Source organism: Echiichthys vipera, assembly GCF_963691815.1.
Source record: "Echiichthys vipera genome assembly, chromosome: X".
NCBI classification, from domain to species: Eukaryota; Metazoa; Chordata; class Actinopteri; order Perciformes; family Trachinidae; genus Echiichthys; species Echiichthys vipera.
The window spans coordinates 3,820,361-3,846,537 of record NC_139825.1 but is presented as its reverse complement, the minus strand read 5'-3'; the positions used below and the strand labels follow the sequence as shown (position 1 = coordinate 3,846,537).

General features: G+C 40.1%; 1 protein-coding gene across 1 annotated transcript; it reads left to right on the top strand.

The window, feature by feature from the left end:
• Positions 1-24,632: 24,632 nt before the first annotated feature.
• Positions 24,633-25,819, top strand: LOC310965484 (coxsackievirus and adenovirus receptor homolog; the record flags this gene model as incomplete). The annotated part of the gene is made up of 3 exons (XM_083939104.1): positions 24,633-25,445; positions 25,534-25,585; positions 25,788-25,819. 3 exons carry the CDS (start codon positions 24,633-24,635, stop codon positions 25,817-25,819), a joined length of 897 nt encoding a protein of 298 aa, XP_083795230.1.
• Positions 25,820-26,177: the final 358 nt, after the last annotated feature.

Here is a 26,177-nt window from a genome sequence, read left to right as displayed (position 1 = left end):
GAGAGACGGCATCCATCCCACTTTGGATGGAGCGGCTCTCTTATCCAGAAATCTGGCTGAGTTTATTAGACAACCGAAAACATGATAATCCAGAGTTGAGACCAGGAGGCAGAGTTGCAGTCTTACACGCTTCTCTGCGCCTCAGTTACAGCGGTCACCCACTTATAAGCTCATAGAAACTGTGTCTGCTCCCCGACTACCCAGATGTATTAATACAAATAGAAGAATTACTCACAGCAACCTAGTCAAGATTAATACATCTATAATAACAGAATCAAAAAATAAGGTTATCAAGTGTGGATTGTTAAATATAAGATCACTTCTACCCGAATCAGTCTTAAATGATATGATATGATATAGTGAATGATTTGATAATTGATCAGACCATTGACCTGTTTTGTTCAACTGAAATCTGGTTAAAGCAGGAGGATTTTGTTAGTCTGAATGAATCAACGCCTCCAACTCACATTAATGCTCACATCCCTCGAGGCTCAGGCCAAGGAGGCGGGGTTGCAGCCATCTTTAACTCTAGTTTACTGCTCAACCCTAAACCTAAACCTAAGTATAGCTCATTTGAATGTCTTGCTCTTAGTCTCTCTCATCCAAACTGGAAAATGCAAAAAACAGTTTTGATAGTCACTGTGTATCGGACACCTGGTCCTTACTCTGAATTCCTAAGTGGATTTGCAGAGTTTCGACTCACATACCCGAACACAGATTTTAGAAAGGAAGTGGCGCTGCACCAAGCAAGAGGAATTCCACTTGGCCTGGAGAGATAATTTGATAGAATATAAGAGAGCCCTCCGTAAGGCCAGAACTTTTTATTAGTATTCTTTAATTGAAGAAAACAAGAACCAGCAGGTTCAGCACTGTAGCCAGGCTGACACAAAGTCACAGCTCTGTTGAGACGTCTGTTCCAATGACTCTAAGCAGCAATGACTTAATGAGCTTCTTTACTGACAAAATTGCTACCATCAGTGGAAACATTGTTGACCTTTGTCCTACTTGTGGCACTGATGCTATGTGCGGTGCAGCAGACCTGGAATCTGCAGTAAAAGCTGTTTTTTACCTGGACAGATTTTCTCCTGTAGATCTCTCTGAGCTGACTTCAACAGTCTCTTCATCCAGACCAGCAACTTGTCTCTTAGACCCTGTGCCAACCAGGCTCTTTAAAAAAGTCCTACCTTTAATTGACACCTCCATCCTGGATCTGATCAATGTGTCTTTAGCAACAGGCTACGTACCACAGGCATTTAAAGTTGCAGTGATTAATCCATTACTTAAAAAACCTACTTTGGACCCAGATGATCTAGCTAATTATAGATCCATATCAAACCTCCCTTTTATTTCTAAAATCCTTGAAATAGTTGTCGCTGCTCAACTCTGTGAATAACTGCACAGGAATCAGCTGTTTTGAAGAGTTTCAGTCAGGGTTCAGAGCTCATCATAGTACAGAAACAGCTCTAGTGAGAGTTACCAACGACCTTCTTATGGCCTCAGATAATGGACTTGCCTCCATTCTTCTCTTGCTGGACCTTAGTGCTGCATTTGACACAATTGATCACAAGATCTTATTACAGAGACTAGAACTTTGATGAGGACATGTCCTTTGTCCCTCACATAAGACAGGTCTCTAGGACAGCTTTTTTCTACCTACGCAATATTGCGAAAATCAGAAGCATCTTGTCCAAAAAGGATGCTGAAAAGCTAATCCATGCATTTGTCACATCTAGACTGGACTACTGTAACTCTTTACTATCAGGTTGTTCCAGTAACTCCATCAAAACTCTTCAGCTAATCTAAAATGCTGCAGCACGAGGAAGCAGGACCAGAGATCATATTTCTCCTGTATTGGCTTCTCTTCATTGGCTCTCTGTAAAATCTAGAGTAGAATACAAAATCCTCCTGCTTACCTATAAAGCCCTCATTGACCTGGCTCCATCATATCTCAAAGAGCTCATTGTTCCCTATTATCCTAGAAGATCACTTAGATCACAAACTGCTGGTTTACTTGTGGTTCCTAGAGTCTCTAAGAGCAGAATGGGAGGCAGAGCCTTCAGCTATCAGGCTCCTCTCTTATGGAACCAGCTGCCAGTTTGGGTCCGGGAGGCAGACACAGTTTCTACATTTAAGATCAGGCTTAAAACATTCCTCTATGATAAAGCTTATAGATAGAGATGGTTGAGGAGGGTCCTGGACCTTCCTCAATCATCCCTTAGTTAGCTGCTATAGGATTAGGCTGCTGGGGGAACTCCCATGATGCACTGCACTTCTCCACTCAGCTCTCTCTCTCTCCTCATCTTGGGAGCAGTCAGATAGGGACGGGATGTGCCTAGACAGGTGGGTTGTGGTTGACGATGCATACACATCTCCTGCTTCTTGTTCCCGTCCTGTTCCTGCTCTCCAGATGGTCTCTCTCATCTCTGTCTGTCCCTCACCCTCCATGTCATTATATCACTGTACTGCAGAACAGTAACCATCATCTGCTCTCTCCTGTAGTTGTTTCCCCCCCTCCCCCTCTTCTTTTTACAGGTAGCTTTGGTTCTGGAGCTGCGAGACCCAGATCACTACACTACTGCTACATTATTATTATTATTATTATTATTATTATTATTATTATTATCATTATTATGATTGTAATGATAAATTATAATAATACTTTGCACTACACCTGTTGTTGAATACAACTATGTGTCTGTATGTCTCTCCATGGTCTCTCCATCTCTTCTTTCCCTCCTCTCGCTCTCCTTTTCCTTCTCTTCTCTGTTCTCCCTTTAACCCCGACCGGTCGAGGCAGACGGCCGTCCACTTTGAGCCTGGTTCTGCTGGAGGTTTCTTCCCGTTAAAAGGGAGTTTTTCCTAAGCACGCTATTCCCGATGAAGGCGCATGTTTTGATATAATTTTTGTCGGGGTCCTCTCAAAATTGCGGGGTGAGTTTGAAATCGAAATTGACACGGAAGATAAATAATAAGACTAAAGAATCATGTAGGAGAACAATAGTGCCGTCGTGGCTATGCCATGAGACACTAATTATAATAATATTCTGCTACTGCACCTGTTGTTGATTACAACTATGTGTCTGTATGTCTTCCCGTTAAAAGGGAGTTTTTCCTCTCCATTGTCACTTGCTCACTGTGGGAACTGTTGGGTTTTCTATTATATATCTAATATATCTATGATATTGTAAAGTGCCTTGAGATAAATGTTTTTTATGATTTGGCGCTATATATATAAAATTGAATTGAATTGAATCCATTAAATGATATTTGAGTCCTGAGAGAGAAAATTTACTTTTTGTCTCATCTAAAACAGATGGTGAGTTCGTCTGACGACGAGGTGTCAGGTGATTGGCAGCCTCCAAAAAATGGAACAGAAGAAGAGGAGGAGGAAGAGGAGACCAGTGGGAAGCGATGGGTTTCTCAGCTGCAGAGGAAAAGGCCTGCACCCACATCCAGGAATAGTCCTGTGAGAGCTTCAATTTTGTAAAGCTGGAGTTTCTCTAACCCACCCAGTCATAGCCATGGCAATAGCATGTCATGATGATGATGATATTATATCTGACAACAGCGAACGTAAGAAAGGAAGTGGAGTCAAACTAGCCATAATGTCCCTAATCTCTATGGGTTTTGGAAGTGTTAGTAAATCTAGATCTGGTTGAAAACATTTCCACATTGAAGCCACTGATATATAGAAATTTGGCCTTCACTATTTTGTGTATCTAATAATATGGGGTTTTCTGTCTGTAGGAAATGACAAAAAAGGCAAAGATGACTGCACAAGTCCCTCCCTTGGTAGGTGTACGTCGCAATAAACAGAACCAAAGATCTGGAATTGGTACATTTTCATTGACAACTTGTTAAATCCTTGGTACAACCTTCACAGAATGTTCATCGAAAGACAAAGCTGTGTGACACCACAAAGGAGAGAAAGACCTGTGAGGAGGAAAGTGAGAGACAGCAGGAGGAGCCATCAGAGGAGGAGAGAAGGGCCTGTGAGGAGGAAAGTGAGAGACAGCAGGAGGAACCATCAGAGGAGGAGAGAAGGACCTGTGAGGAGGAAAGTGAGAGACAGCAGGAGGAGCCATCAGAGGAGGAGAGAAAGACCTGTGAGGAGGAAAGTGAGAGACAGCAGGAGGAACCATCAGAGGAGGAGAGAAAGACATGTGAGGAGGAAAGTGAGAGACAGCAGGAGGAACCATCAGAGGAGGAGAGAAAGACATGTGAGGAGGAAAGTGAGTGACAGCAGGAGGAACCATCAGAGGAGGAGAGAAAGACATGTGAGGAGGAAAGTGAGAGACAGCAGGAGGAACCATCAGAGGAGGAGAGAAAGACATGTGAGGAGGAAAGTGAGAGACAGCAGGAGGAGCCATCAGAGGAGGAGAGAAAGACATGTGAGGAGGAAAGTGAGAGACAGCAGGAGGAACCATCAGAGGAGGAGAGAAAGACATGTGAGGAGGAAAGTGAGAGACAGCAGGAGGAACCATCAGAGGAGAGAAAGACATGTGAGGAGGAAAGTGAGAGACAGCAGGAGGAGCCATCAGAGGAGGAGAGAAAGACATGTGAGAAGGAAAGTGAGAGACAGCAGGAGGAACCATCAGAGGAGGAAAGTGAGAGACAGCAGGAGGAGCCATCAGAGGAGGAGAGAAAGACATGTGAGGAGGAAAGTGAGAGACAGCAGGAGGAACCATCAGAGGAGGAGAGAAAGACATGTTAGGAGGTAAGTGAGAGACAGCAGGAGGAGCCATCAGAGGAGGAGAGAAAGACATGTGAGGAAAAAAGTGAGAGACAGCAGGAGGAACCATCAGAGGAGGAGAGAAAGACATGTGAGGAGGAAAGTGAGAGACAGCAGGAGGAAGCATCAGAGGAGGAGAGAAAGACATGTGAGAAGGAAAGTGAGAGACAGCAGGAGGAAGCATCAGAGGAGGAGAGAAAGACATGTGAGGAGGAAAGTGAGATACAGCAGGAGGAACCATCAGAGGAGGAGAGAAAGACATGTGAGGAGGAAAGTGAGAGACAGCAGGAGGAGCCATCAGAGGAGGAGAGAAAGACATGCGAGGAGGAAAGTGAGAGACAGCAGGAGGAAGCATCAGAGGAGGAGAGAAAGACATGTGAGGAGGAAAGTGAGAGACAGCAGGAGGAACCATCAGAGGAGGAGAGAAAGACATGTGAGGAGGAAAGTGAGAGACAGCAGGAGGAGCCATCAGAGGAGGAGAGAAAGACATGTGAGGAGGAAAGTGAGAGACAGCAGGAGGAGCCATCAGAGGAGGAGAGAAAGACATTGAATGGAACAGAAGAGAAAGAGGAGGCTAGAGTAAATCCTAGCCTTACCCTGCTGCGAAGATTTATCCAGCTGCGAAAGAGAGGCCCTGCACCCACACCCAGGAACAGTCTGGTGAGAGCTCCAATTTAATGAAGTTGGAATTTGTATTATAACTACACTAGCGTTTCATTTTTAGTTATGATTAGTGATGACAATGGAGTTAAGGAGAGAAACTGTTATAACCTATATACCTAAATTTGGTTGAGCAAATTTCCACATTGAAGCCAGTGAGATGTAGAAACTTCCTCTTCGCTATTTTGTATATCTGATAATGTTTTTTTCTGTTTGCAGGAAATTACAAAAAAAGCAAAGATGGGTGTGGCTGTACAAGTCCCTTCTCGGGTGGGTCAGTTGTTAAAATGGCACCAAATCATAACACAGGTTATCTCAAGGAACTTTACATGTAGAGCGTGATGTACAAAGAAAGACCCAACAGTTTCCACCATGAGCAGCAATTGGCAACAGTAGCAAGAAAAAACATCCTTAACCTTTCTCTTGTGTTTGCTTTCTGTTACTATCTCTTGGTTACCTTGTTAGGGTTCCTTATCCATGAAAATATTGGTTTTAATATTTTTTAATGTGGGCCTTTTAGCCGTTTTTTTTATTTTGTCAGTATACCCCTCGGTGTCATGGGGCAATTTCGACCCATATACATTTACTTCAATATATTTATTTACTATCTAAATAAATGAAAGTGGATATATAAATAAATACAATTGAAAATGTAAATCATTGACAGTACAAATTGGAATTGATCTGAGAGATACAACCTAAACCAGCTCAGTGTGGTTCCTTTAATGCTTTAATGTTCTAGTCTCTGTAGTAGGATTTTACCAGTGGTGTCTGTGCTATGATGCACTCTGAATCCTGACTGAAAACAAGCTATTGTTTTGAAGAAAGTTGCACAACTGACTACCAATTGCTAGTCAGTTATGTCTTAGATAGAAAGGGGAAGTTAGAAATGGGTCTACAGTTTGCCAATACACCTGGATCTAGATAAGGCTCCTTAAAAAGAGTTTTAACTACAGCTAATTTAAATGAATGAGGTACATAACCTGTAACTAGACAGGTTGATCATGTCAAAGAAAGAATCAGAATCCTTTATTAATCCCTTGCAGGAAAATGTTGGATTGCAGTGCTCCATTTCCCAGTACAGATAAATGAAGGGGAAACTAACATAACGAAGATGTAAAGAAAATACTATATAAGACTAAAATTCCTGTGCACTCGAAACAAACAAATCTTGTGATCAGTATTGGTGTATTTTACTTATTTATTTTTTGTTCTCAGATGAATCAGGCTTATGTAAGCCCAGCCACAGCTAAAGTCCTGGCAAGATATTCACAGAACATTTGTCAAAAGCCAACATCGGTGATGGAAATGATTCTTCATCAAAGCAAGCTGTTCAAGAGAAAGACCTGCAACAAAGAACAAGTTGAGCAGGTGGCAGCATGTGGGGAGGAGCAAAGAAATATCTGCGAGGGAAAAAGAGAGAAACAGCAGGAGGAGGAAGAGAAAAAGAATGGTGAGCAAGAAAGAGAGAAGCAGCAGGAGGAGCATCCGAGGCAAGAAGAAGTGACAAAGAAGAGAGGACGTCCAAGGAGAAAAGGACCACGTGGAGAAGAGGCAGTGAAAGAGGAGGGGAGGTGTCTTAGGAGAAGAGGACAACATGGAGACAAAAAAGTCAAAGTGGAGAGAGGGCGCCCAAGGAAAAAAGAATCAGGTGGAGAAGAGGCAGTGAAAGAGGAGGGGAGATGTCTGAGGAGAAGAGGACGTCATGGAGCAGGAGAGTTGAAACAGTAAGAGATGTGAGAGGAAAACAAAATAACATTTCAAAGCAGGATTATTTTTTTGCAAAATTTTTTGATTCTGTTCTTAAATATTTGAATTTAATTTTCAACATTGTTTTGAAATAAAAAAAAAGGGAGCAAAAATGATTGTATGATGTTAGATTTTATGTCTTTTTTTACATAATGAGAATATTTCACATTACACAAACATTCCAGTAAGTTTCAGAAACTACAAATAAATCAGCTGTTATTGAAAATGTATAAATTGAGAGAAGAAAATGGGGGGGGGGGGGCAACTACAGGAGAGAGCAGATGGAGCCTGGTCAATAAGAGCTTTATAGGTAAGCGGGAGGATTTTGTGTTACACTCTAGATTTTACAGGGAGCCAATAGATGGGAGCCAATAGATGATAAGCCAATACAGTAGAAATATGATCCCTGGTCCTGCTTCCTGTCAAAACATCTACAGCCCGATCTTACAGACAATACATTTCCTTAGAAATAGTTTTTGCACCTTGCAAATAACTGTTACTGATGTGAAGTGCAAAATGGGGTTCCATATGGACAATACAATTACACAGTATGTATGTAAGTATGTATGAAAAAACATACACAAATTTACAGAATTACCTTCTTATGGAAAACAGTGGGGGTAAAAGATTGTAAAATTGTACAATGAAGTTTGTCTCAAGTGGCAGTGTTGTAATCTGCTGGAATTAAGCATTTATTTGTTAGAAGTTAGAAGAGTAGCAGTAGAGTAGTAGTAGAACAGTAGAGTTCTCGCCATATCTGGAACAACTGACGATTCCTTGCCGATCCTTCTACCTGCCCTGGGAACTCACTTCGGTCACCATTGTTGCTATTTACATCCCACCACATGCGGATACGGATACTGCTTTGGCCTCACTACACGATAACATAATCAAACACCACAGCACAGGTTATTTCAATAAAGCAAAAGTCTAACAAAAGTTATGCCGAACTTTATTTCAGCATGTGACATTCCAAACCAGAGGAGGTAACACACTGGACCAATGCTATACCTTTCTTAAGGACCACTACAAAGCCACAGCACTGTCGGCTTTCGATTAGGCAGACCACGCCGCCATCTTCCTCATACCAGAGTATAAACATAAGCTAAGGGCGGTAGCATTTGTAAAGCTGAGATAAGTATGGATGAATTGAAAAAATTGCTCAAAATTAGATAAGTCCCTAGGCTCAGATGGGCTTACAAGCAACATTTACAGACATTTCTGGTTACACCTGAAAAAGTAATTTTCTGGTATGCTAAAAGAAATTTCCGATTCACATATTCTTGCAACTACCATGAAGCAGGGGTTGATGACTCTCATCCCTAAGCCTGGTAAAGGTCCCAAATTCATTGACAATTTCAGACCCGTAACGTTAACTTAATTTAACTTAATACTGACTACAAAATATGAACACATGTTCACGCAAACAGACTGAAATCTGGTATTACACAAATTATCTCGGATACACAATCTGGCTTTATTCAATATACGGCTTGTCCTTGACTTATTGGAATACAACCATTTAATCGACGTGGAAGGCTTTATCCTTTTCTTAGATTTTTTTAAAGCATTCAATACGGTAGAACATGTTTTTATTTTTAGTACCTTGGAACTATTTGGCTTTGGAGGAAAATTTATTAACATGATAAAACTTATTTATAATGATACCAACAGTACAGTCATACTACCACAAGGTACATGTCCAAGATTTTCAATTGATAGAGGTATTAAGCAAGGCTGTCCCATGTCTCCCTTGTTATTTATCACAGCAGCAGAAATGCTTTGAATTCTCATAAAAACACAGATTTTGAAAACTTGACAGTGTCAATCAGCCAGCTGGCTGACGACACAACCATTTTCATAAAAAACACAAATCAAATCCCCAAAATTCTGAATACAATTAATTTATTTTCCAAAGCATCTGGATTAAAATTAAACCTTAAAAAAGTGAATTATTATCAATACATGATATCCCTGTTAAATCAACTGTAAAATACCTAGGATTACAGATTACTAAGGATATTGTTGGAGCTGGGCCTCTGGACCTCGTTCGCCAGCCTCCGCGCGTTCGTCGAATGAAGACAGAGAGATGGGATCCTTTAAATCTAAGATCAATTTATTAAAGTACTAAGTTCAATTAGGAACAAGTTTTAGTGAGATATGAGTAAAAGCACAGCATTCAGAGCTCTGGGCCAGAAACCTTTCCCTGTCAACAACAGTGTGTGTCAGGTCAAGAAGTCTGACTGGTGTTCTTTCCCTGGCCCATGGTTATATTAAAAATGATACAGGAAGAACAGGTGTATCTTGATGTTTTGATCTTCCTGGGAGTTGTTGATACGCCTGGTCCAATCATATGTGCAGGCTCCCGGTCGATGTCGTCCACAATCGTGTGCACGTGGTCCTGTAGGCTGTCCTCGTTCTCTGGCGTTCTAGGTCACATCGTTCTTGATAATAAAGTATTTTACGGGGCGCTGTGTAGCTCAGTCGGTAGAGCGGTGACCATGTATGGAGGCTTAGTCCTCGCTGCAGACGATCAGGGTGCGAATCCCGGCCCTGGTCCCTTTGCTGCATGTCACTCCCCCTCTATCTTTCACCCCGTTTCCTGTCGCATTCTCCACCTTAATCATTAAGGCCAAAAAAATAACTTTGAAAATAAATAAATAAAGTATTTTACTCTGTACGCACTCTTCGTCACAGAGGTAAAGCATTGAACTTTTCCCCCATGTAATCTGGATATCATATCATGTGTTCACAGATGTGATTTGACATAAATCATATGTTCACAGATGTGTCCTTTTAGAAGAGACACAGTCTGATTTCCCACAATATCAACACTTTAGATAATCTCAACATTTGGGATACTTTGGGAAAATGTAAATCACACTTAAATATGTGGTCTCAAAGAGACATCTCTATTATTGGTCGTATCTTCCTGACAAAAATGGAATGCCTCTCTAGATTCATATACCCAGCTTACTCTCTAGCACTTTCTAAAAAAATGCAATTAAAACTATAAACCAAGCAAACTTCAATTATATATGAAATAGGAAAACACACTACATCAAAAAAGGAATTATGGTTAAAGGATATGAGGAAGGTGGCCTCAAAGCTATCGATATAGATTGTGTTAATGGCACCATTAAATCAAATTGGCTAAGATCCCTTTTAAGAGATGAAAATAAGGGTTTCACATCCCCAAACATATTTTTATGAGTTTGGGAGGCTTTAACTTACTCCTTAGATGTGATTTTGACATTAAAAATATCCCCATTAAATTATCTGCCTTTCATCAACAGGTATTACTATTATGGAAAATGATCTTTAAACATAATTTTAGTCTTCACAACACCCCTTTATGGAATTGCGGGTATATTCTACTCTGAAATAAGTCAATTTTTTTACCAAAATTGGTTAGAGAAAGGAATATGGTCTATAATACATCTGGAAATATTCTACCCTTTGCAGATTTCAGCATCAAATTTGTTATTAATGACAGAAAACAATACAATAATGTGGTCAAGGCAATTCCTTGAACTGTAATTGTGATGTCAAACAACTTACTCCAAAGTGATATTATCCCAAATCTCCCTTCTCTTTTGGTGAATGGTCATAATATTTATGATTTAAAATTACCTAACGTACAGATCCTGCAAAGCTTTATCGATGAATTGTATCCTCTCTCAACAAACAGAAACTCAATTCTAAATTTTTTCTCGAAGAAGGAAGGTCAAAATACCTTCAGTTTCCAATTGCACCAAAAGTGTTCATTTTTGAACATCCTCCTTTGGAGGATTGTCTTCATGGTGCCAGCAAAACAACCTGGACCTAAACGTCTCTAAGACCAAGGAGATAGTCGTAGACTTCAGGAGGGAGAAGCAGAGGAGCCATCACACACCCCGAACCCTGGTGGAGAGAGTCAGCAGCTACAGGTACCTCGGTGTCAACATCGTCGAGGACCTAAGGTAGACAACATACATCTCCACCCAGGTAAAGAGAGTGAGGCAGCGCCTTTATCACCTCAGACGGCTGAGGAAATTCAAGATCCACTCAGTGCTGCAGAGAATCTTCTACACCGCAGCAGTGCAGTCTGTGCTCACTGGCAGCATCACCTTATGATATGGCAGCTGCACCACCAGGTCAGCACTGCCCACCCTGCAGGAGATCAGCAGAGCCAGGAAGACCTTAAAATACACTCACCACCCATTTAACAGACATATCTTGGCTGCCATCTGTCAAACGTCTCTGCTCCTGTATGGCCAAAACAGTGAAGCTGAGGAAGAGCTTCTACTCTCAGGCCATCAGGATGCTGAACTTTCAACCACCCACATGAACACCTTAGCCCTCCACACCATCATTCCACCAAGGTAGTCATTCCTAGATTTAGAGCAGTTAAACCCTTGTGTCTTCACCTTGAGTACACAAATGTTAAATGTTGAATATTAATTTTAATTCAATTTTCATGTTGTGTCACTTGTGCTCCGTTATGACCTGCTCGTTTACACCACAAAAAAGAAGGGAGGACCACACAACAAGGTCAACTTTCAAACTTTATTTCAAGTTAGTGAGTAATCAATAAACACAATCACTACAGACACAGGCAGGATCTCAGAGTGTGAACTGAGGAAGCCTGGCTTTTTTTAACGACTCCACAGGTGCAGCCAGTCACAATCACAAGTAGAGGTGGAGATGCACAGCAGCGGAGGCCGGGCTACAGCAGCAGAGACAGGGCTACAGCAGCAGAGGCAGAGCTACAGCAGCAGACAGCTTCACAGCAGCAAAGGCAGCAGGCCACAACATAAAAGGCAACAGACAGGCAAGCACACAAGGAAACACATGGCTATGGCTGTCACAGCTCTTTGAAAACTCTTATGTCACACAAGTCTTATCATTTGTATTTAATACAAAAAATAAAAGTTCTAGACATAAATGAACACATTCTTTAATTCAAAGAAAAAACTACATTAATCATTTGGATGTTTTAGAGAAAAAAATTGAAAGTATTCAAAAATACATACAAAATGCTTTACCCCACTCAAATACATTATAGGGGAGAGCGGGGTAAAGTGAGACACCGGGTAATGTGAGACACCCCTTGTATTTAGGCATCAGAACACATTTGTGGTCATTTGACCATTATGTTTTCAAGCCCCTCCTATTTCCCAATGGCCATGAAGAAGAGGACCTCATTGGGCTGTGATAAGCATGTTTTTTTTTACAAAAATATAGTTTTTGCATGTAAAAGTAAATTTTCTTGCTGTCAACTTAATCAACTGTTGTGCCAAAGCAAATTGATTCAGGTAGAAATACTTATGTCATACACGTTGATGAACTACCAACACAAAAAACCATGTGATGATGCTAGCTGACAACTAGCCTCAATTGCTAAGAGAGGTTGTTTTTTCTAAAATGGAGGTGTTGGGGTAAAGTGAGACGAAGGCTGTGGGGTAAAGTGAGACACTGTCTCACCACAAAATGTTTGGTCTTAAACATATTTTAATGTAATATTACATTACATATGTTTTATTTTTGATGTCATAACTATTGTAGAAAAGCCATCACGCAGAGAAAAAATTAAGACCCTGTCCCTGCCAACTGGACAAAGGCACAGTCTGCAGGTAGGCTGGGGTGTGCAAGAGATCACATGCTTCTGTGGGTTAACTTAGGCCAACTAATCTTGCCACAACGCTAAATCTTATAATAATGAATTGTCTAATCTATGTGAAGATTGGTTTGGCAGATTCCTAGTGCGTCGCCATCCCTCTGTCCGAACTCCAGAGGCAACATCCCTGGGAAGGGCTACAGCCTTCAATACAACTACAGTCATAGCGTTCTTTGACAATCTAGCTTGTGTGTCAATGTGCTTAATTGACCACCATGACTCTATTACTATTCTGACATTAGTTCTGGAATGTGTTATTGTTATGGTAGTTTCAGAGTGGAAAAACCAAGTGGTTCACTTTACCCTGTTGATTTCTCTGGTCTGTCTCACTTTACCCCGGCTTTGGGGTAAAGTGAGACACAAGACCACTTTTTTAAAAACAATCATATTTTTTCTGCCCTTCGTCCTGAATTCATTCTAATAATTTCTATCACTAGGAAACATCCTGAATTAATGGGAAATGTGTTAATTTTACTCATATATCGTTTTAGCTCACTTGGAGAGGAGCAAATGTAAAAAATGTCTCACTTTACCCCACTCTCCCCTACTTTGCTCATCCACATAATTTAACAATTTGGTACAACAAAGAACTAATCATGTAAATTCTACTTTCTTTCACCACCACTGGACAGAAAATGACAGTGTTGACAAAAACAACAAACCTTTCAGACCTTTTTTCATCCAGCAGATGTGCAGCTGTAGTGAGGACTGTAAACTCTCCCAGCTCACCGTCCCTTCTTCTCTTTCTACACGAACGACTGCACCTCTACAGACCCATCTGTCAAGCTCCTGAAGATGGCAGACGACACAACGGTCATTGGCCTCATTCGGGACAGTGACTAGTCTGCATACAGACGGAAGGTGGGCAACTGGCCCTCGTGTGCAGTCAGAACCACCTGGAGCTGAACATCCTCTAAACTGTGGAGATGACAGTGGACTTCAGGAGTAGCCTACCAACACTACCCCCCATCATCATTCTCAATAACACTATGCTCTGCTGTGGAAACCTTCAGGTTTCTGGGATCCATAATCTCCCAGGACCTGAAGTGGACACACAACGTGGACTCCATTATTAAAAAGGCTCAGCAGAGGTTGTACTTCCTACGCCAGCTGAAAAAGTTCAACCTGCCCCAGGAACTGCTGATCCAGTTCTTCACAGCAATAGTCCTGTCTGTTCTCTGCACCTCCATCATCGTTTGGTTTGGATCAGCCACCAAACAGGACAAGAACAGACTGACACGGACAATCAGGACTGCAGAGAAAATCATTGGTGTTAAACTGCCCACTATCCAGGACTTACACACATCCAGTCAGGAAAAGGGCAGTTAACATCTCTGCAGACCCATCTCACCCAGCATACAGTCTGTTTGAACTCCTCCCCTCTGGCAGGTGTTACAGAACACTGTACACAAAAACAGCCAGAAATCAGCCTCTGAATTCTTTCTCTTTGGGATAATTGGTCAGAGATTGCCGAGGCCACAATGCAGGTGCCAACCCCATAAAGAAAATGCTGGAGAGCGCTAAACAGCGTGCAATGCTGAATGCTCTTTCTGCAGAATTATGGAAGAGTTTGAGAGTAAGACAAACTTTTTAAAGATGTATATCTTGGAATTGATGTGAAATTAAAATAAAAGACATGAACTTAAACATTTTCACCAAGGTTTGTGGCTGAACTCAAAAGGTGTGGATTCAAACCAACAGCACATTTCAAAACTTACCTCACTGATGTTGTTGGATTTTTCAAATATATTTCAAGCATGGGCCCTTCAAGTGTAAGGCTTGAACAGAAGGCTTTCAACACCCTAAACTTGGAAGGAAAGTAGTGGGGCTCCAGCTAGAGGAAATAAGTCAGGCAAGTTAAATATTGAAACAACTAACACCAAGATGTTGTCATTTTCCAAGATAGGGTATATGTATTGTGGAAAAATAGACTGTTTCTCTGCTGTCAACACGTTGCAGACATATTACATAAACTGTGTAATTGATAAGCCATCACCTAGACGCTACACTAAGAGCGAGCCAGCAGAACCAAGGACCACGTGTACGCAATTATTGACAATATTGACCAAGAACCTGCACATATGATTGACCAGCCACAGCAACAGATTCCCAGGAAGACCATGAAGCAACACCTGTTTATCATATTTTATATAGCTACTGGGTCAGGGAGAAAACTACAGTCAGACTTCATGACCTGACACACACTGTTGCTGACAGAGAAAGATTTCTGACCCAGAGCTCTGAATGCTGTGCTTTGCTGGAACAATGCTTTGCTGAAACTTATGCTTAAATAAATCTGATTTTAGCGTTAAAGATCCTATCTCTCAGTCTTCATTAAACAGACACGCAGAGGCTGGTGAACGAGGTCCAGAGGCCCAGCTCCAACAGTATATACACTTAACTGTATTTGTCTTTTTCTGCAGCCAATCTCATCAAGGCATTGAAACATGCTCAGTTTATTGAAATGGCACCAAAACATTTTGGCACAGTGCTTGGTGAGATAAGAAAGGATAAGATAAGATTCAATCATTTATTTTACGCTATGAGAAATAGGCCATGCAGCCTTCCCTCATTTTCAGGATGGCAGTGTAGGTTGCAAGGCCTATTCTTCACATTTGGTATCAGAAGTGTGATTGTGGCTTCCTTCAGGACACCGAGGAAGAAGCCGACTAGATGGACCCAGGTACGTTATGGAATGGCGTTCAGTTGGGGAAGACTGACCCAACTGAACGCCAATCGGTGTCAATCCCATTCGGTGGGAAGTCAGGAAAACATTTTGAATGTGGCAGATTGCAGACATTCAGTTGTGGCGAGAAAAATAATCCTGTGTTTGTAGAAGAATTTGGCAAGTCATCATAATGATACAATTGAAATATTAAGGATATAGATGAAAACATGCAGTACAGTCACCAAACATACTTAATTTTGTGGATTGGTACTTTATCTTGTGCCCTGATCATGTGAATTAATAAGAAAGACAGATGATTAAGCTAATCATCAAGTTAATTGATAGTATCAAGGATCACTGATTCAAGGATTCATTCTATATATTCAAAGGTTTAATATCCTGAACGGAAAAGTCTTTGTTAAAGTGTCATGTATGTTTTTTTTTTACCAAAAGTGTAATTTTGTATATTGATGTTGTCGCAGAGGGGAGAAGTTTATGCTGTGCCCAGGGGCAAATTGAGGTTGTGGGCCATCCACTGGACATGAGTGAGTTTCTGTGTTGTGTGTTAAAAAGGAAAATTATTTGTTGAATAAGATTAATGTGTTAGTGATGTGGCTGAGTATTTGTTAATAAGTTCCTTGTTGTTTGTTAATGTAGGAAAGCGGCCACTACTGTTGTTTTTGTTCCACTAAAAAATTTTAAGTTCAAACCCTCAAAATATAACAAATGAATGTTGTGTTCTTCAGAATACAGTCGGGAAATAAAAGAACCCACAAGAAAAACATTTCTGTATGTCCGGCCCTTCATTACGACCAGGCCATACACACATATATATATATATATATATATATATATATATATATATATATATGTACTGCTTCTCTACATCACATTTACTATAAATATATTTCTGCTAGCCAGTATTTACAGATGCCATACAATTAACAAAAGACTTGACACAAAAATAATGCTGATACAGCTCTTTAATTAACAACAGTGCCCACAAACAGTGAAGACTATAATAATAACATTAAAATAATAATACAATAAGTATGAAACTTAATGCATTAACCCTGCCAAACGAAACCTTTTTTTTTTCATTGTCTTATGTAGTGGTGTACCTGGTACTTTACGTCTTTCCAGCTGCGCTTTTCAAGAACCGGTTCAGCTTTAAGTGCTTTGATGCACTGGTCTTTACCTGGAACTCTACCTAACGTTACATATGTTCCCAGCTGTCGACATACTGCATCTTTTTCATTTGAACACCAGCGTCTGAGAAGGGATCTTTTGGGGTTGAGGGAGAGTTGAACTTGATCTTTACCTGAAACATGTCACAAATTACATCCTCATTATTGATAAATCATCCATTGGTATCACAAAGATGAACACTTTACTGTCATTGAAAGTCAACAAAGTTTGGTTCATCACGTCTGTGATTTTATAAATTGACTTGGTAAAAAAAAAAAAAAAGGTATACCCCAGTGCCTTTAGGAATCAGATGATCTTTCACATGCTTAGTTGTTCACAGACGTTTTGACCAGAGGTGCCCAAATGTTTCACGTCACTGTAAATAACTCACTAAAACTAACTCACTAAAAAGATTTATATAAAGGCAAATATAAAAAAGGCAGAACATGAATAATTTATTGATTCAATTCAATTTTATCTGTATAGCACCAAATCATAACATTTTATCTCAAGGCATTTTACAATATCATAACCCAAAACCCAACAGTTCCCACAGTGAGAAAGCACTTGATGACAATGGAGAAGAAAAACTCCCTTTTAACAGAAGGAAACCTCCAGAACCAGGCTCAAAGTGGACGGCCGTCTGCCTCGACCGGTTGTGGTAATAAGCAGGCCGAAAAGGAAACATGCACACCTTGCTGCCTGGACATACTGTATTAAGACGTAACACACAGCAACAGGTCAGTGAGGGTGTGTTCGAATAGTCATTTTTGCTTAAGAACCTTCCTCACTGACTGAAATATCTTGGAAGTATTAATGTAGCCGCTATGATAAGAGCACTTCCAATTCTCAAACTGTGAAGGACAAGAGCTTCAATGCTTCCTTTATTATCTCCTTTAGCAAATGATACAACAGACAATCCTTTAGGAAAGGAAAGGAGGTAATGTGGTCCCAGAATTCTTTGCGGCAGCAACACAAATTGACACCCCTTTCAGTCATTCACAACCAGACATAAGAAAGAAAACATTAATGTTTTAAACAGTGTGATGCAGACTGTAGCAGAGAGAGCATGTGAATATAAAAATATTATATATAATATTATATATATATATATATATATATATATATATATAAAATTCTAAAAATTGTGTTTTACATCTGATTGCTTCAAGGCCTCATGGTATTCTCCACACTGTGCACTTGAACATATACAAGTGATGATCACCACTTTCATCGAATTTCAAGTGTTTTATTCAACCTTGTTACACCTGTGGTGTTCCCGGTCAGAAGTGACCGCCATAGGAAATTAATGAGTATCCATATTATATTCATCCATCAGATGACAAAAAATCCACATACACACCACCCAACACACACACACACACACACACACACACACACACACACACACACACACACACACACACACACACATTTCAGACTGAACAATGTTATTTTGTGAGGTACGCATCTTTTTCCCCTGCTTTTGTGCCTATCCCCCACATGAACCACACCTTCCAGATTACTCAATGTATAATTTCTTCACACAGAACCCAGATATACAGTTTGATGTTTGCCTTGCTCTCCTTTCACTCTGAGCCCTGCACCAGATTTTAGGAAAAGGTGAAGAGGTCACTGAAGTAGAACCGTAGATAGAGGAGGATGTCTTGGAAATGGAAGACAATACAGATTCTGACTCAGACTGTGAGGAGACTGACCAGTCAACAGATAGAGAGGGAGAACAGGCATCTGAAGAACAGGCACCTGAGGAGACATTCAAGTCTAAGAGTGGAGACTTACTCTGGTCTACATCCACCCAGAATAGAGATTTTAGAGTGAGAGTGGAACATATCATAAAGATGACACTAGGGCCAACAAGATATGAAACATCTCATGTGGGTGACTTCAAGTCCAGCTTCAAACATTTTTTTTACCAGAGTCCATTGAGGAAATTGTACTGGAGATGACAAACCTGGAGGGGAAGCGTCTGTTTACATTTACATGTATGCATTTAGAAGATGCAGGAGGGTTAAAGGGTCATTTAAGAATAAAATCAGGAAGAGCTCATAATGTAACATTAAACACATCAAACAATGCTAATATTAATGATTAACAGCACAGAGACACTGGACAGGAAAGCAAGAGGATCTTACCTATTGCCTCTGTCCCGTTGGCCTCATTTGAGTGTCCTGTAGCTGCATGCCTTACAGTCAAATCTAATGGTTCTACGTCAAAAGAATAGGCCACCATAACATTACATGTAATAAACCATGCTGACAGATACTGGAAAACAGCTGCAATGAATTTTAAAATATGTTTATACCATCTGGATCGTCGACTGGTTCAAAAGTCTTCTGGGGCTGCTTTCCCTTAAATGGTCCTTTAAGAAGAAAATCAGGAAGAGACCATAATGTAACATTAAAGTTATAAGTTACTCAAACAATGATAATATTAATGATTAACAGCACAGAGACACTGGACAGGAAAGCAAGAGGATCTTACCTATTGCCTCTGTCCCGTTGGCCTCATTTGAGTGTCCTGCAGCTGCATGCCTTACAGTCAAATCTAATGGTTCTACGTCAAAAGAATAGGCCACCACAACATTACATGTAATAAACCATGCTGACAGATACTGGAAAACCGCTGCAAGAACTTTAAAATGTGTTTATACCATCTGAATCTTCGGCTGGTTCAAAAGTCTTCTGGGGCTGCTTTCCTGAAGGATCCTTTAAGAAGAAAATTAGGAAGAGACCATGATGTAAAATTAAAGTGTGTGTGTGTTTGAGTTACTCAAACAATGCAAATATCAATGACCAACAACACAGAGACATGGGGCAAGAAAACTTTTATCAACAACTCCATGGAAATTGGCTCTTATCAAAAGTATTTTTAAAATCCACAGAAAAAACCAAACAAACATGAAGTCTACAAAACTCAGCAAGTGATTTATCATAACACTGCCTCGGAGCAGTTTAAAGTTTAGAAATGTTCTATGAACATTAACTGTCTTACACAAATGATTAAACTACTGTATACAGGGCCCAAATGATTGTCCCCATTGACACAATGATCAAGAGAGTCAGGATGATTGTATGAATGTGCACTTTTCTACATTCAGGCTGTTATACACGTTAGCTTAACTGTTATGCTATGTTGCTGACAAAACAGAGTAATTAACAAAAGTAATTTTAAAATGTCTGACCGCCATCATTTGTTTTGGTCTTGTGTCCTTTTCCGTTTCTTTCCAACCACCTCCTTCCATCACCTTAAATGTCCGTGCACGCTGAACGTTTGCCTTTACAGCCTCATGCATATCTATCCAAGCAGTCTGTAATGCTGTCTTCATGACAGTGGGAAAGTGTGTCGTCCGTGATCTGTCTTTTTGTGTTTTTGTTTTGTTTACAAATACTACTGTAAAAAATACTTTTCATTAAAAGGAACTACACTCGTATGAAATCAAAAAAACCCAAATAGTTTGCTTCTGTTTATTATGTATGTTATGTTTATGTTCAAATTTAAATTCAGTCCAGCAACTCGGTAATTCCGATATCTCTTGAATGCAACATTAAGAAGTAGGAAAGTTTGGAGGTGCAGGTGCAGACACTTTATTCCCTCCCCCACCACCTGCCCTCAGCTGACCTCTGTGCGACCCTGCATAGAGACTACTTAGTATTGCATGGATTCTGTTTGAGATGTAAACCAACAGATCTCTGCACTTTACCTTATGAAATTTATTTTTAACTGGACAAGGAGGGTGTCACTCCTTTTCCAGATTGTAAAGCCTCAGAGGCTAAATGTGTTTTATGAATTTGGGCTATATAAATAAAATTTGATCGATTGATTGATTGATTGATTGATTGATTGATTGATTGATTGATTGAAAATAGACTGCTGATCTGCTGTGAACACGCTGCAGACACATTATTAACTGTATAATTGATAAGCCAGCATCTAAGTAACACTAAGACTTGGGAGCCAGCAAAACCAGCGTCGGAGTCAGTAACAAAAACAAACATGATGTATAAAGAGCACAGCCTGTTGCCAGATAACAGAGACAGCGTGTATGCCTACAGGACTAACTGTATGCGATTGTTGACATTATTGACCAAGAACCTGCACATACGATTCGAACAGCCATCAAGCAACGCCTCTTTATCATATTCTATAAAACTACTGGGTCAGGGAGAAAACAGCAGTCAGACTTCATGACCTGACACACTCTGTTGTTGACAGGGAAAGACTTCTGACACAGAGCTCTGAATACTGTGTTTTGCTGAAACTTATACTTAAATAAAACTGATAGTAGAATCAAATGATCCTATCTCTCTGTCTTCATTAACCGGACGTGAGGAGGCTGGTGAACGAAGTCCAGAGGCCCAGGTCCAACAATGTACAAAGGCTCGGTCCTTGCTGCCACAGACCTGGGTTCGAATCCGACCTCTGGGTCTTTCCAACATTTCACAGGAAACTGCAAGAGTTCAATTTAGTGTCCTACACATCCTATGCTACTCTGTTGCCAAAATTGTATTAAAATCCTCATAAATAGTTATAATGTGATGGGAGACACCATTGTGCAGAAACATACATCCATCCAAAATCTGTTCATTGAGCTTTTTTAATCTATGAAATGCATTTACATTTGGAGGTGTACTATCCTGAACTTGATTCCTCAAAACTGGACATCTGCTATTGGAGAAATACCTCCTGTTTATAAGTAAATACGGTGTTCTCTAAGTAAATGCTGGAGTGTGCTCTTAATTATTTTTTTATTGTAAATTGTTATGGTTAATCTGTAAGCACTTGAATTTTTGCATTTTAGCATTATTGTTTTTAAACACTATTTTTGATCTGTATATTTTCATAAATTATATGAATAAAAACTATATGTATATATATGTGTGTGTGTGTGTGTGTGTGTGTGTGTGTGTGTGTAGACAGGGCATCCCGGTCTCGCTGAGGCCCGTTGCTGAAGAGAAACAAATGCTCTTCCTCTTGCTCCCAGGAGCTGCTTTATGTGACCACTGCCCTGGCCCACACAGAAATGCTACTGCACGCAGAGGGCATACCTGTGCCATCAGTTATGCCTGCAAAGTTTGGTGCTGCCATTTGCCTTGTATGAGAATACCTTCCCACTGGTCTGTGACAAACAATGTGGCTATATGAAAGACTAAGTAATTATTTGTTTAAAACCACTCAAGGCCATGCATTTCAAATATAATTTTAAAGGCGCAAATAAAATTAATTCAGTTTTCTGTTTACACTCTTCTATTGCTATAATTACCTTCTTAACTCATTATTACAGTGATATTGGTGATGACAGCACAAAATTATGTACATGAATTCAACTTGCTCAACAAGCACGGCACAGAGGTGTCAAATCCACAAAGACATGGGATGATTGGGAACCAGTGGATGAAAGACTACCTGCTCATTAAAAATGGAATTTGAGTGTTGGAGGCACTGCTGGATGCTTTCACTCACTTCCAGTTGTGACGGCATGGAAGATTGAGGTAGGGAAGTACAGAAAAAGTGCCAAGACAGGAGGTGCTCCCTGAAGAGCTGGGTCCTCTGGCTTTAGTTTCTTGTAGATAGGTAGGGATGCCCATGTTCTAATAGCGCTCGGTAGGTGATACATGAAAAGAGCCTGGATAGTCTTGTGCGAGGTGTTCGGACTGCCAGACAAAATTCCCTAACCTAGCCAAGTGGTCGTGATGTAGCATAAGCTTTTATCAGAGCATAATGTCTTCCCGTCTGGGATCAAAATGACCCCAAATTTATTTTGATGATATTTAAAGGATAAAGTATTAGTAGCAATCAATTCTGTGTTACACCTTTAGTCGGACTTCAGCCCAACCCATTACCACCAAATTGTCCCTTTGTTTTAGAATTTAGGGCCAATAGGCCTTGTTTAAAGAAAGGTATTAAAACAATTTTGGGGTCAAAATGACCCCAGGACATTATAAGGGTTAAGTAGGTAGGTGCAGACCCATTAAGTACTTTGTAGGCTAGCATTAGTGACTTGAATTTGATGTGGGCAGCCATGGGTAGTCATTGAAGCTCAATGTACATAAGGGTGACATGATCCCTTTTTGGCTGATTGAAGACCAGATGCGCCGCTGCGTTCTGGATCATCTGCAGTGGTTTCACAGCACTGGCTGTGAGGCCTGTTAGAAGGCCGGTGCAGTAGTCAAGACGGGCGATAACCATGCTCTGTACCAGGAGATGGGTGGCCTGTTGGGTTGGATGTGGCCTAATCTTTCTTATGTTGAATAATGTAAAGCGACATGACGGGTGTAAAAGAGTCTTTATTTTCATTACACATGTTGCTAAATACAGTGATCTTTCCTGGTTAAGCCCAGCAAACAATGGCACAACAGCAAGATGTATATACAGTTCTGAGTGTCTGGTCCTGTTACAAAATAAAGTGGTCCATCTTTTGCAAATGAGCAAATATATTGTCTGCCAATAATATATGAGGTAGTGACATTTAGCGGAATGGCTACAGTCTAACCAAGCTCAGGGTAGAAGTTGTTGTTGGTGGTCCTGCTCTTAATGTAGCCTCCTGCTTGATTACAGGGGGCAAACAGTGTGTGCATGTGATCATGTCTTTTTTCTTCTTCATGTTGATGCAGAGGTTGTTTACTCTGATATTTACATGGTTAAATAACACAGACCTTTATCTGCATGAATGTATAACTGTAATCAACATTGTGTAAATTTTCCCAAAAAGTTTTTCAGAAAGTGATTTGTTCCGACTCTCAAGAATCAGTTTATTACATTTTTATTAATTTCTTTCTTTGTTTTTATGTATCATTTATCATATACTGAAGATAATGAAATATGATAAGATAGAATTAATGTGTCAAAAAAAGTACAATAAACAATTTAAAAAAGGAATAATCTTGCTTGCACAATTACATGCACCCTTCCTTAAATATATATATATATATATTTTTATTTCTTAACACATCTGCACAGATGTGAAGAATTCATGTCATCATAAAGATTAGGTGTCTTACCTGAGAGCTGGTCATTCACTTAACTTGCCTCTGCTCTGTTCCCCTCCCCCCACCTCTCTGTCAGGAGTCTGTTCTGATTGGTTGGTGTTAATTAGTCACACTGGGGCTCATTTTGCTTCATAAGCAGGTACTTTTTGTGACTTTCACAGGAGTGGCAGCTCATTTCTGGGTAAGAGTCAACTTATAATTTCTTTTCTTGACCACTATTTTCTGTTTCTGTTTTTCTGCTTAGGCTCTGTTGTGAAATTGTTGTCCATTCTTTTTTTTTTTTTTTTTTGCTAAATGTAGCCCACAACTGTAGCTAACAGTAGCCCACATTTTTTTTTTGATTGTTGTCCACTCTTTTTTTCTAAATGTGAAACTGTATGTACTGTAGTGTAATTTCTGTTAAAAAGTTATTGAGTATTTTTTGTGGGACTTGTGTGGATTGAAGACCTGTTTAAGGACGAGTGGAAGTTTACTTTTGCTGTAAAAGGTCCTTTACTGTAAAAACTTTAGTGGAATTTATTGTGCTGTTTCGCACAACAGAGTTTAGGTATAATGGTGCCATGGAAAACATTTACCCAACTTACTGTGTATTTGTTAAAACAGAGTATATTTTTAAATTGGTATTATATGTCAACATTTTTTTAAAGATAATACAATATGACAATATGCCAGTATAAGTCTGACAAAAGACCCAACTTATAGGTCTAACCTCATTAACCTTTCATTTTACAGTGAAACCAACCCTGTGAGGCAGAACCAGCTTATCCCCAACAACCCAAGGACATCATAATGTTTGTCCGACCAAGGTGCCATCACCCACTAAACTCCTTGAGCTTAAAATATTTCAGGAGAGAAAGAAAGAGACATTTCACAAAGTTTTGGCGATTGCTGTTCATCATCTTCTCACTTTATTTATTATTTTGTCCTTTCACTACGCGACCAGCATGTGCTCTGGAAATAATCCCACACATGAGGCACTATTATATATCTAAAGAATCAGGTGTGACTCTTAATTGTGAATTTTCCCTTGCCTCTGAGAACTTGCAAAACATGGAGATAGAGTGGAACATTGTGCCTCCAAATAGAGAGGAAGATGACAAGACCATTATCTTGTTGACTGGAGGCATGATATATAATGATTTATATGATCCTTTAAAGGGTAGGGTGCACTTCACATCTCCTGATCCCCAAAATGGTGACGCTTCATTAACCATCAAGGACCTGGGGCTGACAGATACAGGGACTTACCAATGCAAGGTGAAAAAGTTACCCGATTTCGACATCAAAAACATTTTCCTGACTGTAATGGAAAGGCCAAGCAAGCCAGTATGTTACATGGAAGGTGAAGCTATGGCTGGTAAGCGTGTGATGCTGAAATGTAGATCCTCACAAGGCACCCCCCCTCTGAGATACAGATGGTCAAAGACAAGTGGAAACCAGATGTTGCATCGTGATGCCTTTGTTGACACTATTGGTGGTACCTTGTTTTTACCTGAGATAACAGAGCAGGACTGTGGAACTTATCTCTGTACGGTTGAAAATCTTGTCCATATGGAGGACTGTGAGGTTACACTCAGTACTACATCTATGCAGACCATGAGCTATGGACTTGAAGCTGTGGCAGCAGCTGTTCCTACCATGTTTGTGGTCCTCATCGCTGCTGTTACCGTGATTTGCTTCTGCCGCAGAAGAAAACAGAATGAAGAGTTATTTAGCAATGAAATCCTGGAAGATGAACTCCCTCCCCATAAATGGCATCGAAGGGCCCAGGGCAGTGCGCAGGTGAAAAAAAGGGTAGTAGCTTGTTTTATTGTTGAAACATTTTAACCCAAGTCCCTTTTACGTCAAATGTCATTTTTGTCCTTGGCAGGGGGAAGATTCTACAGAAGAGGTACCAGAAACACCGAATGTTGATTATGAGGGTAAGAACTTGCTGAGAAATCACATTTCACTGCCTTTATTCAATTTAAGGGAACATGGCATGAAGCTGAATCTTCCATTACATTATAATAGCTCTATTGTTCTCTCTTGCTTTGCAGATGTAGAGGTTTTTAAGTGTAAGTTTATTTGGTGACTGTACTGCATGTTTTCATTATGATGATCATGATATCTTTTGACTTTCAGGGAGGACGCCTGATACCAAATGCGAAGAATAGGCTCTCTTCCTTTGCAGATGTAGAGGTTATCATTACTTGTTATCATTATTAACATTACTTCCATGACCAGCTTTGAGCTTTAACTCTAAACTAAAGAGAGTTAAGAAGTATTAGCATCCAATATCTCAGTATACACAGGCTTTGGTCCACTATATAAGTATACACCTTGGAAAACACCCAACAAATCAGTATTTCCACCATCTTTGTATGATAGCTGTTGAAGATCAACATTTCCATGTGACCATGCTATTAAAAACAAATACTAGCTATGATACACTATGTCAGTATGTAATGTAATACATTCTTCTATTAATATTTTAATCATTTTCTAATCAGTAATGGCCCCCAAGTGGCCCTG